This window comes from Salvelinus fontinalis, chromosome 31 (assembly GCF_029448725.1).
Source record: "Salvelinus fontinalis isolate EN_2023a chromosome 31, ASM2944872v1, whole genome shotgun sequence".
NCBI lineage: Eukaryota > Metazoa > Chordata > Actinopteri > Salmoniformes > Salmonidae > Salvelinus > Salvelinus fontinalis.
Genome location: NC_074695.1, coordinates 18,747,456 through 18,771,225, shown reverse-complemented (window position 1 = coordinate 18,771,225; position 23,770 = coordinate 18,747,456). Strand labels below are relative to the sequence as shown.

Here is a 23,770-nt window from a genome sequence, read left to right as displayed (position 1 = left end):
CACTTAGAAAGGTAGTTCTAACCTTAAATATGACTGGGAGAAGTGTCAAGAATAAGAAAGCAATATATTCCATAGTACACTAGAACACAGCCAACATGGACAACAACAGTCTAAACATAGCTGAGGGCAATTGAGCAAAATGTCCACTAGATGACAGCAAATGGACCTATCACGACCCTACAGGAAGGGTGAGAAATCCATATCTTCCATTTAAACCAGGGTACCTAGTGGCCTGTAGTTTGTAAATCCATATCTTCATTTAAACCAGGGTACCTAGTGGCCTGTAGTTTGTAAATCCATATCTTCATTTAAACCAGGGTACCTAGTGGCCTGTAGTTTGTAAATCCATATCTTCATTTAAACCAGGGTACTTAGTGGCCTGTAGTTTGTAAATCCATATCTTCATTTAAACCAGGGTACTTAGTGGCCTGTAGTTTGTAAATCCATATCTTCATTTAAACCAGGGTACCTAGTGGCCTGTAGTTTGTAAATCCATATCTTCATTTAAACCAGGGTACTTAGTGGCCTGTAGTTTGTAAATCCATATCTTCATTTAAACCAGGGTACTTAGTGGCCTGTAGTTTGTAAATCCATATCTTCATTTAAACCAGGGTACCTAGTGGCCTGTAGTTTGTAAATCCATATCTTCATTTAAACCAGGGTACTTAGTGGCCTGTAGTTTGTAAATCCATATCTTCATTTAAACCAGGGTACTTAGTGGCCTGTAGTTTGTAAATCCATATCTTCATTTAAACCAGGGTACTTAGTGGCCTGTAGTTTGTAAATCTATATCTTCATTTAAACCAGGGTACTTAGTGGCCTGTAGTTTGTAAATCCATTTCTTCATTTAAACCAGGCTACTTAGTGGCCTGTAGTTTGTAAATCCATATCTTCATTTAAACCAGGGTACTTAGTAGCCTGTAGTTTGTAAATACATATCTTCATTTAAACCAGGGTATTTAGTGGCCTGTAGTTTGTAAATCCCAAAACCTTGGTTTAACTGTTTAAGATGGTCCCCTTTTCTAATAGAGGCCGGAATATGATCAATACCCATAGCTTGTAGGGAGGCAGCGTTGCCATGGTGTAAGGACTTGTAGTGCCTTGCCATGGGGTAGTCTTCATTGCCTACCCGTATGGCATACTTGTGTTCCGCTAAGCGGTCTTGAAGGCGTCTCTTTGTCTGTCCAATGTAGAATACCTTGCACTGTGGACATTCCAATCTATAGATGACATGAGTGGTTTTGCAGTTAATGAAATGCTTGACGTAATACTCCATTTTGGAAGCTGTGTCAACAAAATACTTTTTCTCTGCAATGGTTGCACTGGTTAGATTTAAAAGAGCCCTTGGGTTTGTGGTCAAGCCAAGTTTTTTGAGAGTCACCCGGAAGATAACTGTGGACTAACTTGGCATTTAGGGTAGGACATCTCTTAAAGCTTATGACTGGTGGCTCAGGAAAGACTTGGCGTAGTAGTGTATCACTTTGGATGATTCCCCAATTATTTTTAATGATTCTTTTAATGTTCTCTGCTTCAGTGCTGTATTTCGTAAGAAAATACATTCTCTCTGATGTATCACGAGGCACTCCCCTTCGCAACAAGTTCTCTCTGTCAAGTAATCCAGCCCTTATACCTGCATCTTTCAGGACCTGAACGCTGTAGCCCCGATTCAAGAAGCGATTCTCCAATTCAGCAGATTTGACACTAGTCTGTTTCCTGATCGCAAATTCTGCGGACTCTTTGGAATTGGCCATATGGAATATTCTCTTTTAGCCTTTTGGGGTGAAAGCTGTCTGCCCTCAGAATGGTATTCCCATCTGTAGGCTTCCTAAAGATTGATGTGTGCAAACAACCTTTGTCATTTTTACTAATGTCGAGGTCCAAAAAATGTATGTTATCCTTGCTGTACTCCATAGTTAGTTTAGTGTTAGGGTTGATGCTGTTAAGGTATTGGTGGAAGGAAATAAGTTCATCTTCTGAGCCGGACCAAAACAGGCAAACATCATCAATATAGCGTCCCCACCATATAATCTGGTCAAAGAAATGGTTATTAGAAGGATCCAAAATGAAGTCATTTACCCATTTACCCAAGTACAAACCAGCGTAGGAAGGGCTGTAGTAAGCTCCCATGGCACGTCCATTGACCTGTTTAAAAATACGGTCCTGAAAGATAAAGATGTTATGATTAAGAGTCCATTCAGTCAGTAAGACAATGAATTCTGTAGGAGGCATCTCAGTTTCAGGTCGGGTACTCAAGAAATGGTGCATCGCTGCCAAACCTTGTTGATGCTCAATGGTGGTGTATAGAGACTCCACATCCATGGTGACTAAAAAGGAAGCTGTACCTATATTGTTCTACACATCTGTGGTATCTTGAAGATAGGCTGGGAGTGACGTCAGAAAAGGCTTAATAAAGTAATCAATGTACTTAGAGATGGGGTCTGTCAGACTTCCATTACCACTAATAACTGGTCTGCCTGGGGGGTTTTCAAGATTTTTGTGGACTTTTGGAAGAAAGTAAAAAAGAAGCCATACGCGGACTGCCATTGAAAATAAATTTGAACTCATTGTCTGAAATGTAGCCATTCTCCTTAGCTTCTGTGAGGATCACTTTCAATTCCGTTTTTAGGTCTTCTGTGGGGTTGAAGGTAAGAGATTGGTAGAATTCATCGTTGTCTAATTGACAGTAGGCTTCTGTCACATTTGTCTTTACACCACACTACTGTAGCGCCACCTTTGTCTGCTTTTTTAACCACAATCCGTTCATTTTTGGACAATGATTCAACTGCATCCCTCCCTGTCTTGTTTGGTTGGAGTCAATTTTACCCTTGAACAGATTCTCCACATCAAAATTCACCTTCTTGGCAAATGTATTTAGTGTGGCATTCTGGACGATGGGACAAAAGGTGGACTTGGGCTTAAAAGGTGTTTTTGAGGGAACAGAAACTGCCTGACCTGAGACACTGGCGTCTGTCGTTGGAGAGATGTTTTGATTGTACCAGGCCTTCAGATGTAGATTCCTGAAGAAACGAAATAGGTCAATCTTTGTATTAAATTAATTACTTGAGTATGTGGGGGCAAAGGACAGTCCTTTAGACAAGACCCTTACACAATCATCAGAGAGGGGTTCTCCAGAAATGTTGATCACAGCCTTGTTCTGGTCCTACTCCGTGTGGTTGGATAGTCTTGATTTCTTCCACATCCTTTCCCTCTCTTGTTGAGGAACCTGCGTGACTCCATTGTATTATTTCTTTGTACTCTGTGACGAAGGCCATGCAGCCGAAACACGTCAGATTTTTAAAACTTTGTTTCTATTGAACATGCCATACAAATAAATTAATTATATAAAGAGTGCCTTGGTCCTCCTTGCTTTTATTTCTGTTTTAACATATGAAAAATATTTGAACATTTATGAATAATTTATTGTCTTCCTGTTGCCAGGCAGAAAACTCAGCTCTTTTGTTGGCCAATGAGAGTCAAAGAGAAGCATATGAGAGATGTCTGGATGAGGTGGCCAACCATGTGGTCCAAGCCCTCCTCAACCAAAAGGTAATTTGCAACAAACAACCCACCATTGACAAAACACAATTTTTAACCACAAGCAGTAAGGCATGGGTTGTCACCGTGTTTAACTTATAGTTGTGCTATACATTGTGTGTGTGTGTTCTGTGTGTCTTTGCAGGATCTGCGAGAGGAGTGCATCAAGCTGAAGATGCATGTGTTTGACCTGGAGAGACAGAACAGAGTGTTGTGTGAGCTCTTCCAACAGAAGCTACCCAACCAGTCAAGCTCTCAGGACCAGGTATAAAGCAACGTCACAATTTGCCCTGAGACATGGCTGCAGACTCCTATGGCATTGGAGGCTCTACATCTACACCCATGTCTGCTGAGTATTTGAAATGAATCTCTCAGCTGTTATACCTCTTGCTTCATGTTGTTGTAATGTATAGATTCCTATAACAATACTGTGCTTAAAGTGGTGTACATGATTGCATTGAATCTCATGTTACAGGTGCAGCCAGGACCCCTCCCAGTATACAATACACAGCTGCTGCACAATGTCTCTGACAAGCAGGTGGGGTCACAGTCACAGAGCGACGCACAAGCCAAGGTGTGGACAGAGCACTGTTAGCACTTAATCCTAAAACATGGCTGTAGTCTCCAGCATTCCTCCAACATTAGCTGTCATGACATACTCAGTGGGTTCCAAGGTTTCTCAGATGAAATGGCATTTTCTTTCTATTTCACTATTGTATTCAAGAGACCTTCACTTTCTAATCTCTGTTTAACAATGAGGCTGCAGTCTTGGAAGTGTTATTGAATTAAGTGATTTCAAACTTGTTTATTACCTTGTATTTAACCAGTAAGGTTATTAAGAACACACTCACTTCTATAATAACAACCTGACAATCTTTCTCTCCACAGGGAAATGGGTTTCACCGCACACTGCCACAGGCCCCAGTAACTCCCCCCAGAGGCCCAGCCGCATCCATGGATGCCCTGTCCCCATTCTTCAAGAAGAAAGCACACATTCTGGAGGTCCTTCGAAAGATGGAGGAGACAGACCCCCTCAAGTTCCACCCCTCTGCAGGCAGCATCACCTTCTGTGACTACAGCCAGGTCCTGATGTCCACAGAGGCTGTCCTGGCTGCTGGAGACCTATGTAAGAAGCACCAGACACTCTGCTCCTGCTCAGATTCCGACATGCAACAACAGCAGCACATGAATGGTGAAGGGCAGTTATGTCCTACGCACCTCAAAAAGAGCACAGACAGTCCAGTCAAATGTAACTATGTTTGTGGTAGTCCTGCAAAGCTCAACTCGACCCCGAACAATGTCAAAGGCACATCCACCACAGCTGCTATCAGTGAATGCCACATCAAGAGCACATCAGTGGAGAAACAACAGACAATGAATGACCACCAGCAACCAGCAGGTCCTAACTCTTTCTTGTCAATCACAGTTGTAGATCAGACTAGTCCAGCCAATCAGGGCCCAGAGGCTGGATTAAAGACTGGGCAGGTCCAGGACACAGAGAAGGAGAGCCGTCTTAAAGGGAAGTCTGATGAGGATGGTAGTTTGTTTACCTCCCAGCTGCCTGTCCCTGGAGTGAAGGACAACCCTCAGCTAGCATACTGTGAGCTGGAAACCAATGGGTTTCTCTTCTCTTCCAATGACAGTGATAACGTGTTGAGTGATGTAGTTATTCCAGAGAAAGACAGTGGCCCAGCAGAGGAGGGGGATTTCTCTGGGAGAATCAACGTTGCCCTCAGCCCCATCCCTTCATCATGTCTCAGCGACGTCAAAGCCGCTACCATCAATTCCCCGTCCAGGGTCCTCAAGTTCCTAAAGATCCCTACAATGGCAGAGAGAACCCAGGCAGGGGCCAGCCCTGTCCGTCTGAGCCCCCAGCTCACCCGCACGTCGAAGATCCCCTGTCGCACTAACAACTATGAGGTGTACCACTCCCCTGTCCCCTCACGCAGAGCCGCCACCACAGAAAGGACCAGGCAACCTCCTCCTCCACCCGCCAGATCCGAGTCCTACCCAGCCACTACGCACTCAGCCTCAGCCCCCACCTCCCCGCCTCAGCCTGAGCATGCCTGCTCCCCTCCAGCCAAGGAGCTTTGCTACAGCAGCCTCTTGGCCCCCAAGACCAGCAATGGTGTCCCCGATCCACTGGCCCCTGGCACTTCGCAAACACCCAGGGCCTCTTTGCAGAAGGTCCCGTACTACGAAAACATGTTGGAACTTTCCACCTCGGCTCAGGTAGAAGAATCCAAGGTCCCAGAGAATGTAAACAAATCATCTTTCTCTCATACCATAACAGGAAGTGACAGGAAGCAAAGGAATTCACTACTACAGAAAGACAATGTCCTGAGTCTCCAGCAGCAGCATTTGTCCCCTGCTTCGGACTCCTCATCCTCTTCCTCATCCTCCTCATCTTCGTCCGATCAGGATGGCAACACAGAGAGCCCAGTCTGGCACGGCCACCACAGTCTGCCCAACCCCTCTGCCTTCAGAGCAGCTCAGTCTCAGGGCATCCCAGCTCACTACGCCAGCATTAAAGACAGAGGATCACAGGACCAGGATACTAGAGAGGCCACAATACAGAACTGTGATCTCTCCCAGTCCCAGCCTCCAGTTCTCCCAGCCAAGAGACATGATCCCTCGTCCATTCCCAAGAGGCCTTCTGGGGTAGCAGGGCCAGGGAGGCAGCCAACCGAGTCTAGTCACACATTCAAAGACAGGCTGGCTGCACTTGGCAAGCTGAGGAGCTCAGAGGATTTACAAGTCAATGTGCTCCTGCCAGCAGACAAGCCAGAGCCTCAGAGTGAGGAGAGTATAGTCTATTTTAACGATGACAGGAATAAGACCGAGGAGAGCCCTGTGGATGGTAATTTAGAGGAGCAGAGACACTCGAAATATACAGACTCTCTGGACGGTAAGCTTAAAGGTATTCCTGGTAGCGTTGCTTTGAATTTCCCTGGTGGCTGTCAGTCCTACGATTCAGCAGCTAAGTCTGTCTTTGGCTCTTCAGTCGCCAAGGCAGAACTGGAGACGCTCTCATCCAGAGTGGGTGTGGCTAAGACGGACAGCCCCAAAGGTAAACTGGGCCTCCCGTCGCCAAACACTGACACTCCCATAGTTTTACGCAACAACATGAAATGCCCGGCTTCTCTGAACCTGTCTTACCATGGTAAACAACCTGCACCCAGCATCCCTTACAGCACCAGCAGCCCCAGCAAGGTCCCTCCTAAGTCCCCGTCTAAACCATGCCAGGGCCTGGCTCCCTCAGCTGGAACTGGGAGGCCCACCCTGGAGGCCCCAGCCCTGGTTCCCCGGTACTCCTCCAATTCAGAGGACAGGAGCAAACTCAACGCAAACAAGAGAAACACCCCAGTGCACGGTGACAGCCTTCCTCCCCCACTCCCAATGCCAATGTCAGAACCACAGCAGCAGGAGGAGAAGAGACACCTTGTCCCTATTGTCTCCAGCCCCACACTTGGCCCCACGTCAGCCATTGAGGAGAAGGTGATGAAGGGTATCGAGGAGAACATGCTGAAGCTGGCAGAACAGGACAGAGGACAGGTATAAATGTTTGTTTTTTCTGTGATATATAAAAAAAAAATATGCATTATTTATTAGTGACATGTCAAATTTTTTCTGGAGCTGGAATTTGTTTATGTTAATATCAAGTATAAAGTATTTCACAGTGTTTGCTGTCAGCAATTTGATAAATAAAGACTTTGAACAGGTTACTGAGGTCAAACTGAAGGCCTCTAATGGGATCGCCAGCTGGTTTGGCCTGAAGAAGAGCAAACTCCCAGCTCTCAGCCGCAAACCAGACATACCACCTAAGGTCAAAGACGAGAAGAAAGGTGGAGAGTGGAGGCTGAATATCCCTTCCAAAATGGCGGGGTCTAAGTCTAAAGGAGAGGGGGTGGGGGTGGAGAGCCTAAATATCTCGATGCTGATGGAGAAGGCGGAGGGTCTGAGGAGAGCTCTGGAGGAGGAGAGGGCCTACGTGAACGGGGTTGGGGGGGTCGGGATGGACCGATCTGGAAGGGGCCACTCCTGTGAGGTGGTGATGGACCAATCACAGGGCCAACTGGCTGTGATGTACAGGGGAGCGCGCTCAGACAACTTCATGCAGCAGCTACTGAACAGGTGAGGAATAGATATAAGCTATGGGATTCTATGTTTAGTCAGTTAGGATTGTTTTGTATTGCTTTTGTTTGAAGTAAAACAACTTAAGTTGATATCTTTTTAATTAACTATCACCAAGCACTATCTGAAGGGGGGGGCTGTTCCTCTTTTGTTCTCTATTGCTCCTCTATTGTGCCTCAAGCAAGGGGGAGGCCGATGACATCAGAGGGCATCATCAGACTAACTCCATGAAGTTTGCCGTTTTTTTTAAATCGCTGGAGTATGTCTTTAATCAATCTTAATCTAAAATGTGAATTTTGTGCAAAGATAAAGTAAAATGTTTGTTGCCTTTCCTCTTTTGAACAACATCTTACCTCTGTGTTGTCTGTGTGACTACAGGGTGGATGGGAAGGACTTCAGTGGCATCAGTGTGGCTCAGAGACGCCTCTCCTTTGACTGTAAGACCTCCAGACCGTTCAGCAGACACACCCCCAGCGGGGAGGACATGCAGAAGGTAAACTACAGATTAATTGCGATTTAATATTTTTCTTTATTCTGTGTGTGAATGGAGGTGAGTATTTCCACTTTATTCTGTGTATGTGTAAATGTGCGTTTTGAGAAATGTTTTTTTACTTACTCAGGGTTCAGAACATCTGATCAGCAACGTCCCCTCAGATGAGAATTTAGCTGACCCAGTTCACTCTCATCACTTCGCAGGTAAGAAACCTGATCAGATTAATAATTTTTCATGGAGGCATTGATAATCTCAGATTGTGTTAATCCTTACCAAATCTAATCAATAATCAAATTAGAGAAGGTTTTGAATTGAATCAGTCTGTGAGACATGAAGGGACATACACTGATTGTCCCTGTTCTCTCTCTCCTAGCTTCTGGTGCTTCCACCTACACCCTGGACAGTGGTATTGGCACCTTCCCTCTGCCTAACTACTGTAGTGGTACGCCTGGGAGAAACCTGTCTAAGGTGAGGGGGGCTGGAGCTGAGCATGGCTCCTCTGGTTCTCCTGGCCGGGCAGGGAGGAGGGCTAGGACCCTGGACAGAGAGCCCTCATCCATGGAGCAGTGCTATACATCTCACAGAGAGTTGACTGCCCCGGTAATGTACGGGTCTGTACTGGAGGGGAAAGGCATGCCCAGGCAAACAGCTGGGGTCATTCATGAAGGTACAATATGAGAAATACTGTATACATAAGTTCATAATATCAAATACTGTACATCACAATTCTCTAAATCAAACATATACCCGTAATACGAATAGCAATCCGATGATTTGGTATAATGAAGAAAAACTGGAGCTTTTTTACAACCAAATCTCTATTTTTGATGTAAATGCCATGTTTTAGAAGGGCCCAGAACCTTTTTTTTTTGTATGACTTCACTTGTTTTTGAGAAACATACTCCAAACAGCGATTCACTTTCCTCATCCTCATTGTGCAGTACGGGGGCTCTGAAAAAACATGAACGTAGGCTCCAAAAATACCCAAATACATCCTTTAAGAAACTGAAGAGCTCTCATTATAGTGATGCAGGTCTTTAGATGTTGTACACATCAAATTGTGTTATTCTGAATTTTATCCTCAATGTTATATTCCATTTAGTTGTGACTCGAGCAATACCTCTCTGTCAATTCTAGCAGCAGGCTACACAAAAAATTAAAAATAAAAAGGAAAACACTGCACACTGCTGTTCATGCTCCCAGGTGATAGTTTTCTGTTTCGACCCTTAGGTCTTCATCAGGCATCCATATCCCAGGTGGAAGGTCCTATATATAGGGGCAGTGCTGAGTGACATCACTTCCTGAAACAGGAGGTAAAAATATATAATATCGGTTCACAATATCAACATTCAATATATAAACAATGTACAGTACTAGTCAAAAGTTTGAACACCTACTCATTCCAAGGTTTTTCTTTATTTTACAATGTAGAAAATAGTAAAAATAATAGTGAAGACATCAACTATGAAATAACACATATGGAATCATGTAGTAATCAAAAAAAGTGTTAAACAAATCAAAAATATATTATATTTGAGATACTTCAAAGTAGCCATCCCTTACCTTGATGACAGCTTTGCACACTCTTGGCATTCAGAGAACCTTCCAGAAGGACAACCATCTCTGCAGCACTCCACCAATCAGGCCTTTATGGTAGAATGGCCAGACGGAAGCCACTCTTCAGTAAAAGGCACTTAAAGGACTCTCAGACCATGAGAAACAAGTCTCTGGTCTGATGAAGCCAAGATTGAACTCATTGGCCTGAATGCCAAGAATCAAGTCTGGAGGAACCCGGCACCATCCTTACGGTGAAGCATGGTGGCAGCATCATGCTGTGGGGATGTTTTTCAGCAGCAGGGACTGGGAGACTAGTCAGGATCGAGGCAAAGATGACCGGAGCAAAGTACAGAGAGATCCTTGATGAAAACCTGCTCCAGAGCTCTCAGGACCTCAGACTGTGGCGAAGGTTCACCTTCTAACAGGACAATGACCCTAAGCACACAGACAAGACAACGCAGGAGTGGCTTCGGGACAAGTCTCTGAATGTCCTTGAGAGACCTGAAAATAGCTGTGCAGTGACGCTCCCCATCCAACCTAACAGAGCTTGAGAGGATCTGCAGAGAATGGAGAAAACTCCCCAAATACATGTGTGCCAAGCTTGTAGTGTCATACCTAAGAAGGCTCGAGGCTGTAATCGCTGCCAAAGGTGCTTCAACAAAGTACAGAGTAAAGGGTCTGAATACCTACATAAATTTGATATTTGTTAAAAACTGTTTTTCTAAAAAACTGTTTTTGCTTTGTCATTATGGTGTAGTGTGTAAATTGATGAGGGAAAAAAAACAATTTAATTCGAATAAGGCTGTAACGTAACAAAATGTGGAAAAAGTCAAGGGGTCTGAATACTTTCGGAATGCACTGTAGGTTAGTATAATTAGGAGCCACAGTGCTCAAATAAAATAAAATTTTATTTGTCACATACACATGGTTAGCAGATGTTAATGCGAGTGTAGCGAAATGCTTGTGCTTCTAGTTCCGACAATGCAGTAATAACCAACAAGTAATCTAACCTAACAATTGCACATCTACTACCTTAAACACACAAGTGTAAAGGGATAAAGAATATGTACATAAAGATATATGAATGAGTGATGGTACAGAACGGCATAGGCAAGATGCAGTAGATGGTATAGAGTACAGTATATACATATGAGATGAGTAATGTAGGGTATGTAAACATAAAGTGGCATAGTTTAAAGTGGCTAGTGATACATGTATTACATAAAGATAGAAAGATGCAATAGATGATATAGAGTACAGTATATACATATACATATGAGATGAGTAATGTAGGGTATGTAAACATTATATTAAGTGGCATTGTTTAAAGTGGCTAGTGGTACATTTTTACATAATTTCCATCAATTCCCATTATTAAAGTGGCTGGAGTTGAGTCAGTATGTTGGCAGCGGCCGCTAAATGTTAGTGGTGGCTGTTTAACAGTCTGATGGCCTTGAGATAGAAGCTGTTTTTCAGTCTCTCGGTCCCTGCTTTGATGCACCTGTACTGACCTCGCCTTCTGGATGATAGCGGGGTGAACATGCAGTGGCTTGGGTGGTTGTTGTCCTTGATGATCTTTATGGCCTTCCTGTGACATTGGGTGGTGTAGGTGTCCTGGAGGGCAGGTAGTTTGCCCACCGGTGATGCGTTGTGCAGACCTCACTACCCTCTGGAGAGCCTTACGGTTGTGGGCGGAGCAGTTGCCGTACCAGGCGGTGATACAGCCCGACAGGATGCTCTCGATTGTGCATCTGTAGAAGTTTGTGAGTGCTTTTGGTGACAAGCCGAATTTCTTCAGCCTCGTGAGGTTGAAGAGGCACTGCTGCGCCTTCTTCACAACGCTGTCTGTGTGGGTGGACCAATTCAGTTTGTCCGTGATGTGTACACCGAGGAACTTAAAACTTTCCACCTTCTCCACTACTGACCCGTCGATGTGGATAGGGGGGTGCTCCCTCTGCTGTTTCCTGAAGTCCACAATCATCTCCTTTGTTTTGTTGACGTTGAGTGTGAGGTTATTTTCCTGACACCACACTCCGAGGGCCCTCACCTCCTCCCTGTAGGCCGTCTTGTCGTTGTTGGTAATCAAGCCTACCACTGTAGTGTCATCCGCAAACTTGATGATTGAGTTGGAGGCGTGCATGGCCACGCAGTCGTAGGTGAACAGGGAGTACAGGAGAGGGCTCAGAACACACCCTTGTGGGGCCCCAGTGTTGAGGATCAGCGGGGTGGAGATGTTGTTACCTACCCTCACCACCTGGGGGCGGCCCGTCAGGAAGTCCAGGACCCAGTTGCACAGGGCGGGGTCGAGACCCAGGGTCTCGAGCTTGATGACGAGTTTGGAGGGTACTATGGTGTTAAATGCTGAGGTGTAGTCGATGAACAGCATTCTCACATAGGTATTCCTCTTGTCCAGATGGGTTAGGGCAGTGTGCAGTGTGGTTGCGATTGCGTCGTCTGTGGACCTATTGGGTCGGTAAGCAAATTGGAGTGGGTCTAGGGTGTCCGGTAGGGTGGGGGTGATATGGTCCTTGACTAGTCTCTCAAAGCACTTCATGATGACGGAAGTGAGTGCTACGGGGCGGTAGTCGTTTAGCTCAGTTACCTGAGCTTTCTTGGGAACAGGAACAATGGTGGCCCTCTTGAGGCATGTGGGAACAGCAGACTGGGATAAGGATTGATTGAATATGTCCGTAAACACACCAGCCAGCTGGTCTGCGCATGCTCTGAGGACGCGTCTGGGAATGCCGTCTGGGCCTGCAGCCTTGCGAGGGTTAACACGTTTAAATGTTTTACTCACCTCGGCTGCAGTGAAGGAGAGCCCGCAGGTTTTGGTAGCGGGCCGTGTCAGTGGCACTGTATTGTCCTCAAAGCGAGCAAAAAAGTTATTTAGCCTGTCTGGGAGCAAGACATCCTGGTCCGCGACGGGGCTGGTTTTCTTTTTGTAATCCGTGATTGACTGTAGACCCTGCCACATACCTCTTGTGTCTGAGCTGTTGAATTGCGACTCTATTTTGTCTCTGTACTGGGACTAAGCTTGTTTGATTGCCTTGCGGAGAGAATAGCTACACTGTTTGTATTCGGTCATGTTTCCGGTCACCTTGCCCTGGTTAAAAGCAGTGGTTCGCGCTTTCAGTTTCACGCGAATGCTGCCGTCAATCCACGGTTTCTGGTATGGGAATGTTTTAATCGTTGCTGTGGGTACGACATCGTCAATGCACTTTCTAATGAACTCGCTTACCGAATCAGCATATTCGTCAATGTTGTTGTTGGACGCAATGCGGAACATATTCCAATCCGCGTGATCGAAGCAGTCTTGAAGCGTGGAATCAGATTGGTCGGACCAGCGTTGAACAGACCTGAGCGAGGGAGCTTGTTGTTTTAGTTTCTGTTTGTAGGCTGGAAGCAACAAAATGGAGGCGTGGTCAGCTTTTCCGAAAGGAGGGCGGGGGAGGGCCTTATATGCGTCGCGGAAGTTAGTATAACAATGATCCAAGGTTTTACCAGCCCTGGTAGCACAATCGATATGCTGATAGAATTTAGGGAGTTTTGTTTTCAGATTAGCCTTGTTAAAATCCCCAGCTACGATGAATGCAGCCTCAGGGTGTGTAGTTTCTAGTTTACAAAGAGTCACATAAAGTTCGTTCAGGGCCATCGATGTGTCTGCTTGGGGGGGAATATATACGGCTGTGATTACAATCGAAGAGAATTCCCTTGGTAGATAATGTGGTCGACATTTGATTGTGAGGAGTTCTAGATGAGGTGAACAGAATGACTTGAGTTCCTGTATGTTGTTATGATCACACCACGTCTCGTTAATCATAAGGCATACACCCCCCCCCCCCCTCTTCTTACCAGAAAGATGTATGTTTCTGTCGGCGCGATGCGTGAAGAAACCAGCTGGCTGCACCGACTCCGTTAGCGTCTCTTGAGTTAGCCATGTTTCCGTGAAGCAGAGAACGTTACAATCTCTGATGTCTCTCTGGAATGTTACCTGTGCTCGGATTTCATCAACCTTATTGTCAAGAGACTGGACATTGGCGAGTAGTATGCTAGGGAGTGGAGCGCGATGTGCCCGTCTCCGAAGCCTGACCAGGAGACCGCTACGTTTGCCCCTTTTACGGCATCGCATAGGGTCGCCGGCTGGGATCAGATCCATTGTATTGGGTGGAAGGCAAAACACTGGATCCGTTTCGGGAAAGTCATATTCCTGGTTGGATCGATGGTGAGTTGACGTTGCTCTTATATTCAGTAGTTCCTCCCGACTGTATGTAATGAAACCTAAGATTACCTGGGGTACCAATGTAAGGAATAACACATAAAAAAACAAAATACTGCATATTTTCCAAGGAACGCAAAGTGAGGCGGCCATCTCGGTCGGCGCCGGAAGTAGGATATTAACCTCAGGGGGGGGGGGGGGGGAATTGCTGTTACTTTGGTCTGTAAGAAAAAGTATCTTCTGAAGAGAAAATTGTTGGAGGTTAGTACCAGTTCAGCCAAGTCCACAATACAGTTGGTGCTGGGTAGAGCATTAGGGGGAAGAACTTGAGGGCCTCTAGGCCACCCTGGTGGGGGATGTTAGTATATAGACTGGTAACGTCAAAAGTACACAGAATAGAATTTTCTGGTATGTTGTCCACAGCTTTCAGGAGATGTATAAAATAAAGTCTCTGGTGTAGGTGGGGAGAGAGGTCACCCAGGGTTTCATGAAATGGTCTACAAAGTTAGAAATGTTCTCTGTCAAAAGATCTGTTACTACTCACAATGGGCCAGCCTGGTATAGGTGGCATCATGCTCTTGTGAATTTTGGGGAGAGTGTATATGACAGGTGTGGTTTGGCAGTCAACTTGCATGTACTCATTCTGTCTTTGCAATTTCCCCTTCATTCAAAAACTTTGACAGTTTATCATGGATCAGAGACTTTAATTGATTAGTAGGATCCCTGGGGAGTCTTGTAAAATTCATAATCACGGAGTTCTTAGAATTTCATTTTCATAGTCTGCATCACTATTGCACCTCCCTTGTCGGCAGGTTTTACAATAATAGTGGAGTCATTTTTGAGATGGAACAGCTGGATAGGGGAAATGGCTTAAGTCGCACAAAATGGAATATAATGTTGCGGATAAAGTCCGGAATGACACAATTTCATGTGTACAACATTGAAAGATCTGCATCACTATACTGAGAGCATTTCTGTTTCTAAAAGGACATATTTGGGTGATTTTGCAGCATTTGTTAATGGTTTTTTTCAGAGCCCCATACTGCACAACGAGGATGAGGAAGTTAATCGCTGGTTGGGCTAAGTTTCTCAAAACATTTTTACATCAAAGATAAATTTGGTTTAAAAAAGCAAATTTATCCGTGAAATTACTTTTATGCATTAACAATGTACTTTATGTATGGACTTTCATTGAGTATAATCCTGAATAAAATGTATTTTGTAACCTTTACAGACACAGAAGCCTATGAAGCTCACATGCTGTCCCCCCGCTCCAAGACCTGGACCTTCCCCAACCTGAAGACCCCTGCAGGGCCCACTGAGATGTACCTGGCCGTGGAAGAAGAGGTGGAGACGGCCCCCTATGGATCCCCATTCAGAGGGGTTGGTTGAAAGCATGATAATTTCAGACTAACCATTTGCATTTGTAATATGTAATTTATAATAGGATTATTACAAATTTCTTGTGGATTTGTGACGTTTTACTATTGAGTCTCTCTTCTCCTTCCCTCTCTCTACCTTATAGAAGGCCTGTGGTACATCTGGATCTCGTAACATAGACCCCAGCAGTCTGCCGGTGCCGGCCCAGACAGGGCTGAGCCGACGGGGGAAGATCCACAGTACGCCCAGTGCCCCAGAGATGAGCCTTGGCCAGGAGACGGGCCTGGAGCTGGTGAGGGAGAGGCCTGAGGAGGCCCTCTCCCCTAGCCGCCCCCAGGTCCTAGAGACCCCCGAGTCCCTCAGTGACTCTCTCTACGACAGCCTCTCTTCCTGTGGCAGCCAAGGATGACTTGCAGATCTTACTATGGTGCCGACTGACCCACCTTAGTGGAATATGGACTGTGCTAAGATATACCCATTTCACACTATCGTACCAACCTGAACCATATTGGGCTGTCTTCAATTCCTAAATGTTCTTTTAACATTGTTCTTTCCAGAATGGTTCTAGCTACTATGGCGGATGCGTAACCAGGCCAGATGGATATAGCTTGGTCCGACCCAGCTTAGTTTGTCTCAGTAGTGTGAAAAGGGTACAAGTGATGCTGACCATCCTTAGAGGAATAGGGACTGTGATAAGATGGTGTCCCCTTAAGACTTTCATGTTTGCTTTTTCACCAGCTACTGTATGTTTCAAGGTTAACTGGAAAGACAAACCTCTCCTCAGGATAACTACAACCCAAAGGATAGACTATTCACAATAACACTGTTTTATGACAGGAGAGAATTGGACAAACTGAACACACTGCTAACCAAAATAGCTATTTATATAATTGTAGAATTATGGAAATAGTGTGCTGAGCGATTAGGGCTTTGAGGTCTTTTCGGTTCAATTACTAAAAAAGAATACCAGTTTGATTTCGATTATTTATTTTGCTAATTAAATGCTGTAACACAGAATAAAACAATTAAAGTCCAATGATGGTAGTTACATTTGTCAGTGACTGCACATTACTGCACCATTTATTCACATTCATTTAATAAAATATTTCAGTTGTGTATATTACGTTATTATTCCATTCCAAGTCATCTCATCTCTATTGAGCTGCTGCCTATGCTCTGACAAAATCCCTATTTTAGATGTTATTCAAAATAAATAAGGCATATTTTTATGACCGCTTAATACCAACTATCAATCACTTAGATAATGTATTGTTGGGTACAGACACCTCACGAAGCAAGTGCTTTCTATCCCTATCGCGCATTCTTCTGTCTGCCTCACACTAACCTAAGGTAGCATGCCTAAAAGAAGCAGACCTGACAAGTAGCTGCGCAATCGATTATGGTCATTGTAGTTAATTACCACGGTTTCAGCGCGAAATTATGTAGTTTCCAACAGGTCAATATTCTACAACTCCCTACTACATTGCACAATTCGGGCTTGATCTGATTTATCTCTAGAGAAACTGCGCAATGTGCGCATTGAGGTCAGAAAACAACTAAATGGAATTCAAATAATTCAACGGATGTCAGTCCATTTGAAAACAAAAATAACTAACATTTCAGTTAATCGCTTAGTACTAGGTAATACATATGATGACAATATCGAACATTCCCACACAAAAAAATAATTTTATGTTGAAATTGAATGTCTTACTCAAACCTTCACCTACAGAGCGCTCGAACACTGAACGTGCAAGGACTCATTACCAATAATACCAATAAATCCTTCTCTTTATCAGTACATCCAATGTACTGAATGCTTCATCTTGAGGTTCATTTTTCACTATTGAATACATTTAATTTTATGTAAAATTATTTGGTGATGGTGTTAAGATTTTCTCTAACTGCCAAGAAAGCGTTTAGTTTAGCTGACCATTCTTTGAAGGTAATACGCCAGCAATAATATTGTCCAATTAATGATGTATTTATTTTTAAGTTAAATCAACTGCATATTTGTAATTGTTCATTTTATTTGTTAACTTGTAAATGCAGTCACCTGGCTAAAATAGATTGTTTAACTTTGGATGTCATAATCTTGAACAGCTAAGATGTCAACATTCTTTTAAAAAGGTTTTTGATTATTTCTTGTTCATGTGTTCTCACTGAAGCACAAATAAAATAAAATTACACCATGTACCTTGCTCTTGAAATGTATATCTGCAATGAAAACTGCATTTAGTTAACCTAATTTGATAAATGTATTCAAAGTTATCACTGGTAAAGTATGTTTTTCAAAGTAGGCCTTTTCAGATAACAAAAATCTTACGAGAGAACGCATCGACAGTTGATCCATCTATTCTACAGCCTTGACCAGTCCTTTTTGTGGCGCACAAGCTGACCATAAAGTGCAATTGTACATCTTCATGAAAGGTCAGCCGAATTACCAATACGTTCTTCTTCAACGTAACACAGTGAAGTAGTAAATAAGAGGAAAATGAGAAGTTGTGACTCGGGACCAGTACCCCAAGATATATATAGCCTCGTTACTGTTACTTTTTTATTGTATTTAGTAAATATTTTCTTAACTATTTATTGAACTGCATTGTTGGTTAAGGGCTAAGGGCTTGTAAGTAAGCATTTCACGGTAAGGTTGTATTCGGCGCATGTGACAAATAAAATGTGATTTGATAAAGACATAACGGGTCAGGATGTCTGTCACATCCCTTCCATAAACTAAACAGATTAGAGGAATAGCATTAACAAATCAAATATTAGAACAACATAAAACTATGATTAATCTCCAAAAGCTCAAACAGCCTTCTGAAAATCTTTTTTTTTTTTTATGGCACAAAGAGTTCAGTTCTGTTATGTAGACCTTCATAGAACAACCACTCCCCCTACAGGACAAGCATTCTCACTGCAGCAGTAGACTAAAATACAACCTTATCATAACCTCTTGCAAGCTCAAATCAAAGGACAAAAAGTAACCAAGAACGACAAATAGTAAAAGCACCAACAGCACTGCAGACAGAGGCTTTGTTGCTGGTTCTGTTCCTTGTCACAGATAATTTTTCATTTGAAACTTCAACTGTATTTTTTTAATCTACTTCTTTTCTTTCTTCTTGTCCTGAAAATATAAAATATTACCATTTGCCTATTGTGAAATTTGCTAGTATGAGAAAAAGTAAACATTACATGAGATTAATATTCTGTCTTTGGGGGAAAATAAACAAATTACCTTCTCATTCATGGCAAGGAGAATCATGAGTTTTCTAAAAATGGTCACAAAGTCGAGGAACAGGTCCACGCAATGCCTTTCAAAAGAAAAACAATGACTTAATTTAATTGACTTTATATTATCTTTCATTCTAATACATCAGCAAGTAAAAAGTTTTACAACTGCTTATTTGGTGAAATGCTATAAAGCTTTACCAGATGTAGTCCTTGTCTCCATTCTCTGCTTTCTCAATGATGAGCTGAGTGTCGAACAGAACAAAGCCACACATAATGACCAGCCCCAGGTACATGTGAGCCTGTTAGTGAAGAGAAGAGCCATGTTATATCTGAGTCACCTTGCTGAGACCTCCTCACACAATTATATTACACACTTCCAAATTTATGAGTGGAATCACTTCATATCCAAGTCATAAGAGATGGCTCTATAAATATTTAGGCTACCTTGAAGAGTATCGCTGATCCAAAGAACATGTTCACCACAGACACCAGGAACAAGACAGACAAACCAGACATCAGAGTACCTGAGAAGACAACGAACATGTCAAAGAGGAAAAAAAATCACACAGTTTCAAGATTTTTGGGGGGTTATATCTTGACTAAATTAACACAAATTCTGTGAAATTTGTGAATGACTTGTGCTTCTCAAGGAGCAAAAGGGTTTATTCAAGTAAGTTAAGATATTATGACCAGAACAGATAAATAACTATGCTACTGAATAGCGTATTACATCTTTGTACCTCCTAGGAAGAGGAAGCTCCTGCGCTTTGCAAACAGGGCACTGAGAGTGAAGCAGACAAAGATGATTGAGGTTCCAAGGAAGGCTGTCACAATGATGCTAGAGAGAGACCAGATAGATAGACACACAATTTAAGGAGTCTTCTTGACTCAATTGAATAACAAATATTCCTAAGAAATTATTTCCAACAATATTTAATATCACATAGGCTTAGATGTTCTACCTTGGGTTAATGATGATGACAAAGTCCATTGCTGGTCCAAGACCAACACCTGGTGAGAAAAACAAAGTCAATTTGACTGCAGGGGAGACAAAGTTGATGAATTGCCTGGCTGTGCCATGGGACAGTGGATGCGCATTGATCATTTAAAATTGAACTGTTAACAGGCATTACCCGGGGATTGTGGTGAATAACTAACTCCCTGCTATCAACCAATCAGCATCCAGGATTCAAACAACCTGTTTTATAATGAGGTTTTCTTTCTCCAATGACTGACAAATTAACATTCAATAACAGCCAAAATTGGCTGTCTAAAGCCCTGAGTTTACCTGTGAAGAAAGCAAACCCTGCAAGGATAGCCAGTCTCTTCTTCTCGGTCTCTGGGTTGTGTGGTGTCATGGACAACCAAACCACCATGCCCAGGGAACCCAGAAGAGTCAGCAAACCACCCTAGAGGAATAGGATAAAGCCAGTAGTATTTTTAGTAGTTATAGCTTCACCATTGCCTAAAATCTATCTGAACGTTACTATATTTACTAGGGGTGAAACGGTTCACAAAACTCACGGTTCGGTACGATACGGTATAGTGGTGTCATGGTTCGATACATCGCCAAAATAAATGCCTGAGAAATATGTAATTTGTATTTAGATTTTCCATTTATTATAGTAGTAAACAGGGTAGTTTGAATTCCCAGGAGAATATGGAAACAAAGGGACAAAAAAAAACAGCAGTGCTTGCCTTATAACATGAAAAAAAATAGTCATTTAAAATATAACTTCAACAAGAGTGCATAGTCCAGCAGCATATATCAAAATTAAGTCACATAGCAGTGCCTTAAACTAAATAGGACCACTTGAGACATTACTTGAGAAAAAACAAAACAAAAAACATTTTTATTAGATTTTCAAGTTTTTCTTTAAGATTAGTCGATCCACATTATCTGCAGTGAGCACAGATCGGCTTACTGTGAAAATGTCAGCCGCTGTGGAGAATACCCTCTCGCTAGGGACAGATGTCCAAAGCACAGCCAGGTAGCGCCTTGCTAACATGGCAAAATTAGGGTATATTAATTCTTTGGTCTTCCACCATGTAAGTGGATCAGCATCCAGGGGAATACAGTCCACTTCCCTGTATGAGGTCACCTCCTCTATGACCTTGACCTTTGAATTGGTTCCCTGCTCCTGGATCGTGAACAACTCCCCAAAAAGGTCAGCCATGGCAGTCTTCTTTTCTGGAGGAGAACGTCTCTGGAGAGGGGTTGGCTCCTGTGTTATCTGTGGCTTAGCCCTGCAGAATTAAATTAGATGAAAATTACTATCTCTGAAGTGGCTTTAAAAATATGATTTGTTGTTATAAATATATATATCAGACACTATGACAATTACAATTATTACTTCATAATTAATTGTTAAATCACTAATTAATAAAATAATAAATGTCACATTAAGAAAATAAATACAATACCTGTTGTATATTGGTCACAATCTCTGCTGTGAGTTCATTGTAGACTCTCAGATGAGCAGCAGCATCCAGATGCACCAGGGACTTGAACTAGGGATCCAAAGCGGTGCTCTTGTGTAAGAAGTCTTGGACACCAGGGTCAGCATACTAGGCTCCAGGTTAACTCTGATAGCAGTCTTGACATCCCTTACTGCGGGTTCATCTTCATCAGATGCCACCATTGATTTCAGGATCATTGTTTTTATAGACTGGAAACTGATGGAATGCTCTCAGTGCATATAAGCATTGTGACTGTTTTGAGAGGTTTGCACACTTTGATAACTTCCTCTGCTAATCTTAGGTAATTTTCATACAAAGTCACCGTATCTTTGACATTCTTCCTCACAGCTTGATCAGTCAGTGTAGAATACACTGTGACTTTCTGCTCAAGGTATCTCTCAACCATGTCATGGCTTGAATTCCATCAAGTAGTGGCATCTTGGATTAGTTTGTGATTTGGCAGCTCCAGCATCTCCTGTTTTGTCTTGAAAACAGGAGGTGACACTGCTTTTTGAGATGCTAGATTAATAACGTGAGCAAAGCATCCTATCTGTGGCCCCAATCCAGCTAGTGCAATTGCATTTATAATATTTCTAGCCTCGTCAGTGGTCACAGGAATCATTACATTATCCCTCTCCAACTTCCACACTGCAACTACTTCCCTCAGCTCTTCCCCCAAGTTTTCACTGGTGTGACTACTCTCAAGGGGACATGTTTGAAGGACATGGCTTTTTATCTCTCACTCTGCCATAATGAAATGAGCCGTTACAGTAAGGTAGCTCAAGACGTCCAACTGTCTGTTGTTAGAGCAACAGACCTCGTTTCTGACAACTCGCTCTCAAGTTGTTCTTTTGTATAAGGCAGGTATTAATGTCTGGGCAAAATGTGTACGGGGAAGGAATAGTGAAGCGCGGCTCGACCAATTTAAACATGTTTCTGAACCTCGCATTCTCTACCACAGAGAAGGGTATCATATCTGCCGCTATGAATTTTGATATCGCCGCGTTGATTTCTGTAGCCCTAACGGAGTTAGACGCATATTGTTGCCAGCGGCCTGTGTGGGAACAAGTGGTTGCCGTTTAATTTTTTCGCCTAGTCCCACCGATTGGCACTTCGGGGTGATGTCGGCGCAAATGAGTAGTCATGTTACTCGTATTGCCACTCGAATATGCTATTAGCAATGAACAGAGCCTACATGTTGTAGAAGTTTTATCCGCCACTCGTCGGGCAATCCCCGTTATTGTTTACAGGGATACTGAAATATTCCCAGACGGCAGACCTGCATGATACTGGGGCGTCTTCTAGTTCTGGCTCGCCAAAGCTTGCCATGTTGCTCCTTTGTATTTAACTAGCTTCTAATTCCTTCATAAGCGAAATTCTGCTACGACGGTCTCTCAGCTCTGTTCGCGCTGGAGTGAAATAACTAACGGTAATGAACTGAGCTGCAGACAACTATAACAACTTTATGACTATGTGGATATTTTTCCCACGTTAATTTAACGCCATTGGTTTATGCAATAATATATTTTTTACAATGATATATATTTTCCTAGCTATAATATATGATTCATATATTGTTTGGTTCGCAGTGCGTACCAAACCGTGCACCCTGTACCGAGTATTTACCAATGTGTGTCTATTATCGGGTAGTGTGCTTACTGTTTACCTGAAAGAGCCGTGTGACAACATGGACGTAGGAGCCTGCTGCAGCCACGAACATGCAAACTGCCAAACTGGAGTAGACATTCTTCAGGTGTAACTGGGTAGATTGGGAACTGGGAAAAACATTGTGTTAACCATGTCATGTTTGTCATTTAGCTAGCTACCATAAGTATGGACAGATAGAACAAGGTGTCGGATGTTTCACCGGATGTATAAATCTGAAGCATCCAGTTGGAATTTCCATTTCCCACCAAATATGGCGAGGAGAGGAAGTCCAGTCAGTGTCTGGCAGTTTGAGAGTATCGAGCGAGATGGAACTGGGCTGGCATTCAGCTGATTTTCTCATCAAAGTAAAGCCAGATCTCAATATAGTTCTTTTGGCAAAACGAAAAAGTGCACCAAGTTTTGTAGACGTGACCCTTTGTCAAAGTTTAAAAAATGTACGTTCTTTAGGAGTGTATGGGCGAATTGAGTCATTACACACGCACTTCACATAATTATTTTTTGCGAAAGGAAATATGCAAATGCATGCTAGAACGCGCCAATACGACCTCGCTAGCTCGTGCTTGGCTCTGCCCAGCTCCCTACTTGTTCTATCCACTATGTTTCATTTATTCCCATTGAAAATGACAGATTAATTTATTGGTATGGCTCAGAGCATTATTATCTGCATTAGAAATTTGACAGAAGAGTTCTGCTTACATTTGGGAGAACTTGAGGAGAACATCCAATTTGATGCTGCGGTCAAACACGTTCATATTGAGACAGGTTTCTGAGATCTTGGCAGATCTAAAAACAAGGAAATTACAAAGATTAATTTTAACGTAACCAACGATTATTGACTGTTCGTTAGTTAACTAGCTACACTAGCTAGCTAACATTACTTAGCCAGAATTGTAACTCAAGAAGTTACGTTAGCTAAAACAGCATAAAACGTTAACGAATAAAATAGTAATACATACCATAAACGTACTTGGCACAGTAGTTAGCCAGCTAGCTTTATTCCTTGTCTTTTATTTCCTTCTACAACAACTTTCTATCTATCCTTGTTTACTAACTGTACGTGTCATTCGATCGAGCGTCGCAACGTAGTGACATCA

At 43.0% G+C, this 23,770-nt stretch overlaps 2 protein-coding genes and 1 long non-coding RNA gene across 9 annotated transcripts in view; 1 reads left to right on the top strand and 2 right to left on the bottom strand.

The window, feature by feature from the left end:
- The window catches only part of LOC129829727 (nck-associated protein 5-like), a 26,436-nt gene extending 8,928 nt beyond the window's left edge, over positions 1–17,508 (top strand). For 5 of the 7 annotated variants that reach the window (XM_055891604.1, XM_055891607.1, XM_055891606.1 and 2 more), the window contains 10 exons: positions 3,439–3,546; positions 3,680–3,799; positions 4,010–4,108; positions 4,423–7,089; positions 7,256–7,668; positions 8,047–8,161; positions 8,289–8,364; positions 8,535–8,828; positions 15,169–15,317; positions 15,460–17,508. In XM_055891604.1, coding sequence (XP_055747579.1) covers positions 3,439–3,546; positions 3,680–3,799; positions 4,010–4,108; positions 4,423–7,089; positions 7,256–7,668; positions 8,047–8,161; positions 8,289–8,364; positions 8,535–8,828; positions 15,169–15,317; positions 15,460–15,723 — 4,305 coding nt within the window. In that variant the 3' untranslated portion in view covers positions 15,724–17,508. Of the gene's footprint in view, positions 1–3,438; positions 3,547–3,679; positions 3,800–4,009; positions 4,109–4,422; positions 7,090–7,255; positions 7,669–8,046; positions 8,162–8,288; positions 8,365–8,534; positions 8,829–9,391; positions 10,035–15,168; positions 15,318–15,459 lie in introns of those variants that run through there. The other 2 variants (XM_055891610.1, XM_055891611.1) reach the window with 2 other exon arrangements.
- On the bottom strand, positions 16,285–23,770 carry LOC129829729 (probable Bax inhibitor 1). Its single transcript, XM_055891613.1, has 10 exons — positions 23,633–23,770; positions 23,373–23,459; positions 22,675–22,783; positions 19,837–19,957; positions 19,511–19,559; positions 19,289–19,386; positions 18,993–19,072; positions 18,747–18,847; positions 18,553–18,628; positions 16,285–18,441 (listed from the first exon to the last, which is right to left on the bottom strand). Exons 2-10 carry the CDS (start codon positions 23,426–23,428, stop codon positions 18,418–18,420), a joined length of 714 nt encoding a protein of 237 aa, XP_055747588.1. The 5' UTR covers positions 23,429–23,459; positions 23,633–23,770; the 3' UTR covers positions 16,285–18,417.
- On the bottom strand, positions 20,143–22,668 carry LOC129829730 (uncharacterized). Its single transcript, XR_008755442.1, has 2 exons — positions 20,973–22,668; positions 20,143–20,795 (listed from the first exon to the last, which is right to left on the bottom strand). It is a non-coding gene; the product is annotated as an uncharacterized LOC129829730 (long non-coding RNA).

What these genes read in the sequence shown, in the direction of transcription:
- LOC129829729 (XM_055891613.1), bottom strand. Translation starts at nt 23,428, where the DNA reads ATGAACGTGTTTGACCGCAGCATCAAATTGGATGTTCTCCTCAAGTTC. An exon ending in GTCATCATCATTAACCCAAG is followed by an intron (nt 19,387 to 19,510) that starts GTAGAACATCTA and finishes GTCTCTCTCTAG; the next exon opens with CATCATTGTGACAGCCTTCC. An exon ending in TCCTTGCCATGAATGAGAAG is followed by an intron (nt 18,442 to 18,552) that starts GTAATTTGTTTA and finishes TTATATTTTCAG; the next exon opens with GACAAGAAGAAAGAAAAGAA.